Raw genomic sequence first — 7235 nt, forward strand, 5'->3', positions numbered from 1 at the left:
AAGCTGCCTGGACAATAAAAGACTTGGAAGACTTATTCAGTTCCTCAGATAAGACTCTTATCAGCCAGTGTGGAATACAATTCCTAATTTACAAAGAATAGTGCTGTTCTTCAGCATGAGTGGAGCTTTGCCTCATTAGCCAGTCTCAGTCTGAGCAGGTCTGCATGATAGACAGCTGAAATAAAGTTAGAAGGTGATTACACTTCAGTGACAGAAAGAGGGGTCGAAGAAGTGATTTGCTCTTGTATTTAATTTCATTTTCTTTACTTGTGAGGACATGCACGTTCAGCAACTTTTCACTAAATCGTCAGTTTGCTAATTTTCATCTGCAGTCCTTTGGTAAGATGATTTAAAACCAGTGAAGTGACACTTTAAGAAATCATTTTTAAAAAAAGTTCAAAGAGCTATGAACTTGCACTCTATCTAAAATCCTTGAGAAAAATTAACTGTAAAAAGTCATTAAAACTTGTCCCCCTATTTCTTACACAAAACAATTTATCTTGTATGTTTTTTTTAATTATTTTGTAATTTCAATTTTGTATTTAATGTTTCTCAATTTTACTTTTTTATCCATTTTACATTTAATTATTTGATTTGATCTGACGTCTTTTCTCTGTTGTACTGTGATGAACTCACGTCGCCCTTTATGATGCAAATTTCACATTTTGTAGACAATCCATAAACTAAAAAAGATCAGCCGAAGAGTCAAAGGTCACGTTTTCAAATCGCTTGTTTTGTCTTGCTAACAGTCCAAGACACAGATACTCATGTTACAGTGATGTAAAACTGAGAGAAGCCTTAAATCCTCTCTGACATTTTTGCCTAATGAATGATTTAAATGATGAATTGAATATGAAAAATTGGTGGCAATTACTAATTAAGTGATGTAAGATGGATGAAACCAGTATAAAAAAGTGTAAACCCTCACTCCCCTACTGCCTCAGCTCATTTGGCTTCGCCCGTTCCCGTGCTTCACCCTGCACATCGTGCCACCTGGGCTTGTAAGTCTGAGTCTGAACTGTGTTTGAAGTCTGGCTGAGCCGGGCCTGTTATCTCTGCTCAGAGGTGGGGGGCATCATTGTGTTCGGCTAATGAGGCTACATTAAGCCTGTCTTCTCCAGGGGGCATGTAATCCTCTCAGCTGGCCTGTCGTAGGCCTGGGCAGGGCACTGTTTACACGGGGAGTGTGGAGGCTAGCACTCAGGACCTCGTGGGCCTCGGTCTACTGCTGAATCTGCTCAAACAAGTGATTAAGAAGTGTGTGTGTGGGGGGGGGTGTTACAGACCACGGCATAGAATGGTGTCTGAGTCTTGACAGAGTATATCTTGATTCTGGCCTGCTGTGCCCATACAATTCAACACAATGCAATACAGTCCCTCGCTGCGAAGATCATGGTCACCTGAGACAACAGTATTATATCCCCTTCACACCTTCCAGCTATGAAACAATGCAGCTCTATATGAATGAGCCACTGTAAGGAAAGTCTGTGGGATGGCACTAAAGGCAGGTCGGAATACAGTGCTTCATTATCAGAGGTCAAGACGCTGACCCTCTGCTTTACATTCATGTAGTTTTCTTCCATTTTATCTCCAGACAGGCATCTGAAAAGCCTTCAGCTCAGTGAATCCTGCACCAAACATCCAAAAACAACATCCATAATAACAGAGGAGAAGTCAAGTGTTCTGCAGCCTCGAGGGAATATGCATCATTTCGCTCACACAAAGCTCCATGTCACACCTAAAAAATGCGGACTCAGGTGAGCAAAACATCCTTTCCCATTAACATATTGTGTCAGACCATGGAGAAGCTGCTCCAAATCCAGCCAATGTTCAACCCAGACACCATCCAGAACAGCCAAGAATCCACAAGGGTCTGTGTAAATCCTGCTAGTTGTCCCTCTACAAGGAAGTAGTCCTGCAGGTCCTTGGTGCACAGCTCTACCTGTGCCAGCTCGACCATCAGTGATCCAAAGTGAAGACAGAGAGGAGTGTCCCATATATGAGTTCTGTCCAATACAATGGTACATTGTGATCACAAAGCCACAGAGAACAATCCCTATTCAGAAAGCATAGTGCCCATTCAGCTGCAGCACTCTTGCTTGTTTGGCTATGAGACAATGCAGTGATACCCTACTGTCAGCTCATAGATTAGGATTCATTAGCAGGGCCAGAATAAAGGACAAATAAAACGTTTTTTTAATATATATAACAGCAAAATATATTCTATAAGTAACACACAGAAGTAGGTTAAGACACAAAAATAAGTAAATAACCCCCCCCCCCCACACACACACACACACACAGTCTAATATTTAGCCGACTCAATGCACAGAGAAGCTCAGCCGAAACTAACATTATTGTATTCACGCTGCGTCCTTCAAGCTAATTGATTAAATCCATTAACGCCGTTCACAGCGCATTGGCGCGTGCGTCCCGTTTAACACCGAGGATGTGGATTCAACCTCTAATTCTGACAACCTGTGAAAAAAAAACCGACACATAGCTACACCCCCACCCCACCCCGTACCAATACACCCACCACCCAAATAACACACTATAAACATCCACGCTTTATTTCTAGACAAATATAGAAATTTATTTGATTGATTTCTAAGACACCTCTGACGTCATCTCTCCCTCAAAGCCACATGCCAGCTTATCATCCTCGACTGATTACAGTTGTCAGAGAGAGATGAGGACACAGTTTAAAGAATCTGCCCTTAATCACTACTGTTATTGAATTTGCAACAGTCTTGATCCGGCTTCTTGATTAACATATCAAGCTCCATTAGGCCTGATTTACTTATTTCTCAGGGTCAAAACAAAGTCCAACATGCTCCCCGACAGGAATATCCATGTAAGAGTGCATGAGTTCAGCTGTTGCTGATTTAAAGCTTTTAAAACTGAAACGTAGGCTGTAAGTTGTCTGCAAATTTAGCTGGTTTCCCTTTGTGTATTAACCCTTTTCTGCTCCAAAACCATCCGTATTAACAATTTAAAGAAGCTGCATTAGTGACTCGTCTGCCCGGACAAAGCAGTGCAGGTGCAGCTATTACTGAGGCCCAGTCAGTTCGTGTATTGCACATTTAACGTTGCCGCCGTCTGCATAATGGCATCTATTGTTTGAACGATGTTTGTCGTCGGTGCTGAAGACACCATGTTCCGTGAAACCATAGAGAGGCAAGCGAGCACCTGTGATGGCGTCCTGTTACATTCAAAGTGGGCTCACACGCCTGAAGAGTTTCAGGAGAGTTCATGTGTGGTGGATACACAAGATGTAAGCGCAATATTCATATGATGTAGTAGTTTAAGCGATTTATACTGTATCCTATAGGGACTTTATAGTGTTATCTATTTTTATCTGTTTGTCTTATGCTTTGTGTCACCATAATAAACCCATAATAAATATTATTAGTGCTACAGTAATTAGTTAATTATATTTTTGCTCTGCATTGCATTTATTTTAAATTTCCTGCAACTATAACATTCCTTTAATATGAGCAGTTCTGCCTAAAGTGTGTGTGTGTGTACTCAAGAGAGAGTTTTTTTACTTTTATTTCTTATCATATTCAGAGTTCAACTTTAAGATTTGTCTTCTGTGCTTTTATTCTTCAAACTGTCAGGAAATGTTCCTGGTATAGAGGCTGCACTTGAGGGTGAAAGACAGTTTCTGTGAGTCTGTATCTCTGCTGGAGTTTTGACTGATTTCAATACACTTTTGTCTCTTTGATTTAGCGCCAAGACCTGCTCTGGTGTTTCCCTTTGGGAGGTCACTCAGTCTATTTTGGTATTTCTCTCCCCTCCCTATCTTTTTAATGAAAAATGATATCTGCAACAAAGCAGATGAATGTATGTTTCTGCTCTGATGTCGTGAAGCTGAGCTCATCACGCCCACTTTGTGCACACCTATCAGTTTTTTGTTGTTTTTTTTTGTGTAGGGCAAATATTTGTGCGTGGTAATCGTGTAATAAACACGCCTTGATCATGTTTGTTTCAGTCGTGTAAGATGTACTTTGATAGAGACAGTGGATGGCCGATAAGAGCTGAGAGCCTCAATGTAATTAGTAACCAGCCCTACCTCCTGAAAACTTTGATGTTCACCTATCAATACCCTGCCTGCCTTTCAGGACCTATTGATTAGATTCCATTTCTCTCCGATAAACAAAGCTGTAATTTGATTTTCTTAATATGGTTTTAGTGAGAGAATGAAGGAAAATGCTTCTTAGACTTTTTTCCTCTCATTAAAAGTGAACGTGTCAGGAAGTCTCTATATTTATGCACAAGCTATTAAAAGGTTCAGCAACGCAAATCATTGTCCAAATACAAACAATTAGTGATTAAAGGATGATTGAATATGATATAAAGTTAGGGGTCGGTGTTTTCTTATCACTTTCATATACATTTTGTTTTTCATAGCTACAATATATTTGACCATAAAGAGGGAAAAAGATAAACATTTATTTACTGACTTCAGCACCTACATCTGGGTTCATTTGGCTTAATCAGGAGATTATTCTTATTTAATTTTAATCATTACATAATGGCCTAATTGTGCTTTAAAACAGACCCATGTCTCCCATCTGAAGTTTCGCGAGGTCGTTGACTGGGGCGTCAGATGGGCCTATCACCGACCCGAGAAAACACCTGGAATTCACACCTTAAATCCACTCCTCCTGGCCTCCTATTGGTGGAGCTGCAGCATATATCCGTCACCCGGCATCACCCCGACGATGACAGCGGCCTGCAGCTGAGCCAAAAACATCATCACAGTCGGTGTAGCCATGCGTTTCAGCCAGGACCCCGCAGCTTTCCAGCTTTGCGCAAACAGCTCCATGTTCGACGGCGAAGATTGCGGCTCCGCAGACGCAGAGCAGATGATTGAGCTCCGCTCCCCGAGTTCGGGGCCTTCAAGCCCGCTGTCCATCAACTCGGACTCCAGCTGCACCAGTCCTGTAGCCAAGTCTGCCTCAACGGAGAAGAGGGTCAGGAGGCCCTTGAACGCCTTCATCATCTGGACCAAAGAGGAGCGCAGGCGGCTGGCGCAGCTGAATCCAGACCTGGAGAACACGGACCTGAGCAAAATACTTGGTAAGACTTTGATTGAAAGCCTGAAATGTTACTGACAAGGCCAGAAGTTGCTAAGGTTGAAATGGGCTCCAGGGAAGATTTGTGTTCCCTTCTAAAAAAAGAACTCAGTAGCAAAATCTGTTTAAATCAAAGGCCCAAACAGATAAATAAGGTTCACAGTTAAAGTTTTATTATCTGTTATCTGATTATTAACCTCACTGTGTTCCTGCAGGAAAGACCTGGAAGGCCATGTCCTTGGCTGAGAAGCGTCCCTACATGCAGGAGGCTGAGCGTCTGAGGGTCCAGCACACCATCGATTATCCCAACTACAAGTACAGACCCCGCAGGAGGAAGCAGCTGAAGAAAAGCTCCAAGCCACAGACCGCTGAGGCCGCTCTCCCCACACTCTGCAGCCCAGGCCTCACAGTGCCCTACAACCTCACATACCTGCTCCAGAACCAGCAGCAGACCTTCCCAAACACGCCTGCTTTCCCGGCTAACTTCACCCCTCTGCACAGCAGCTACCAAAACACTCCAGTGTTCCCAGACACAGCAGCAGCAGCAGAGACCTTCTCAAACAAGCCTGTGTTGTATTCAAATCCGCCTTCATACCTGTCAGAGCACCAGCTGTATTTTGGCAGTCAGCACGGGCACATGCCGTGCGGTTTCTCTGCAGGGTCACACGTGGAGCAAGGGGAGTCCAGCTTTTACGGGGGCCCGCTGAGTCCTGCTGGGCCCTCCTTGGATATTTACTTGGAACAGGTTCAGCTGGACATGCTGTACGATCTGGACCGCAGCGAGTTCGAACAGTACCTGGGGCCTCCTCCACACAGGCCCGAGTCAGTGGATCCCAGCAGCTACCATCAGCAGAGCAGCCACAGAGAGGGACGCTCACTATCATAAAACCACCACAAATGGTGTATTTATTTAAATTATTTCAGTGTATCACTTGATAATGACTGCTGAAAGTGTATATTGTGTATTTAGTTTTTGACAAGTTCATGAATGAAAAGTGTACTGTTTTCCAATGTAATTATAATGTATCAATAAATAACTCTAATTCAACTTATGTCTGGTGAGATTAATAGACTCAAACAATTGAACACCCTTATTATTTTTCTACATGCCACTAGTGAGTGTTACAATACTAGATGGTAAACTGATGCAGCAAAGCACAAAACTATAATGATTTTTGGGTCCCGACCACAAAACCACTGGATCCTACACTTCCCATAATGCAACTTGACAGCAACATTCTGTTAGATCCTCCATGCAACACACCAAAAAACACCACACATGTCTGGTATAAGTGTACAGTCTGACAGCCCCACCTAAGGCCAGCCCCTAATGACATCACCAGGGGTCATCTCAGGCTGTGGGCAAAACTGTTTGTTTGTTTTGGTTTTCTGTCAGAACATCCATATGGATGATCATTTTATCTTATTTTATATGGCATCCTAGTTAGCTTACATTTTGAACTGTCATCGGTTTATTTCTGATCTTTTAATTTTACTGGGTAAAATTCTTTTTGATAAATTCAAATTCACAGGCAAAACACTGACAGTCATTTTTCTAGAAATTCTACAGCTGTGAAAATGATCAATACATTTTGGCCCTACTTTACTATAAGTCCCCGTATTGTAATTGTTGACAAATACTGTACATTCAAATATTTTAAATGTTCTTATAGCTGTGTACAAGTAGTGTCTCATAGACCAGTGATTAAATGTTTGTATACTACTTATAAATGCTAAATAGGGGGACTTAAAGTACAGTGTTAGACCACATGATGTGCACTTGATTATTGTTTGGTACAAGGCGTTAGTTCATTTTTCTCAATACGGAAGAAGAAAGGATCACCCTTCATGGCTTAAATTGGTGGAGTTCCTCTTTAAGCATTCCTGCACATGACTGTAAATATCTGTTACATTTAGCAATGTTGGCCCTTTGGCAGAAGCCAAACTGTTGACACACTGTTTTATCTCCATCCACACGTCTTTCTTAGCTCACAGAGGGAAATAGGGCGTCAGGGGCATAAACTTCCCAACTTCCTGTTTCATTTTAAAACATTTCACAAAGGCTCTAAAAATATGCCCAAAAATCGACATATCTCCGAACTCATTCGGCTTTGGCTGCCAAATGTTTACCCATTTAGGAAAATGTTTACT

The 7235-nt window shown here is 42.1% G+C and overlaps 1 protein-coding gene across 1 annotated transcript; it reads left to right on the top strand.

The window, feature by feature from the left end:
* Nucleotides 1-4781: 4781 nt before the first annotated feature.
* On the top strand, nt 4782-5970 carry LOC111237810 (transcription factor Sox-7-like). Its single transcript, XM_022767049.1, has 2 exons — nt 4782-5088; nt 5300-5970. Exons 1-2 carry the CDS (start codon nt 4782-4784, stop codon nt 5968-5970), a joined length of 978 nt encoding a protein of 325 aa, XP_022622770.1.
* Nucleotides 5971-7235: the final 1265 nt, after the last annotated feature.

This window comes from Seriola dumerili, unplaced genomic scaffold (genome assembly GCF_002260705.1).
Source record: "Seriola dumerili isolate Sdu_G_001 unplaced genomic scaffold, Sdu_1.0 BDQW01001124.1, whole genome shotgun sequence".
Taxonomy (NCBI): domain Eukaryota; kingdom Metazoa; phylum Chordata; class Actinopteri; order Carangiformes; family Carangidae; genus Seriola; species Seriola dumerili.

Excerpts from the sequence above, each read along its gene's own strand:
- LOC111237810 (XM_022767049.1), top strand. The coding sequence starts at position 4,782 with ATGCGTTTCAGCCAGGACCCCGCAGCTTTCCAGCTTTGCGCAAACAGC. Across the intron at positions 5,089-5,299 it reads GGACCTGAGCAAAATACTTG|GAAAGACCTGGAAGGCCATG; the intron begins GTAAGACTTTGA and ends GTGTTCCTGCAG.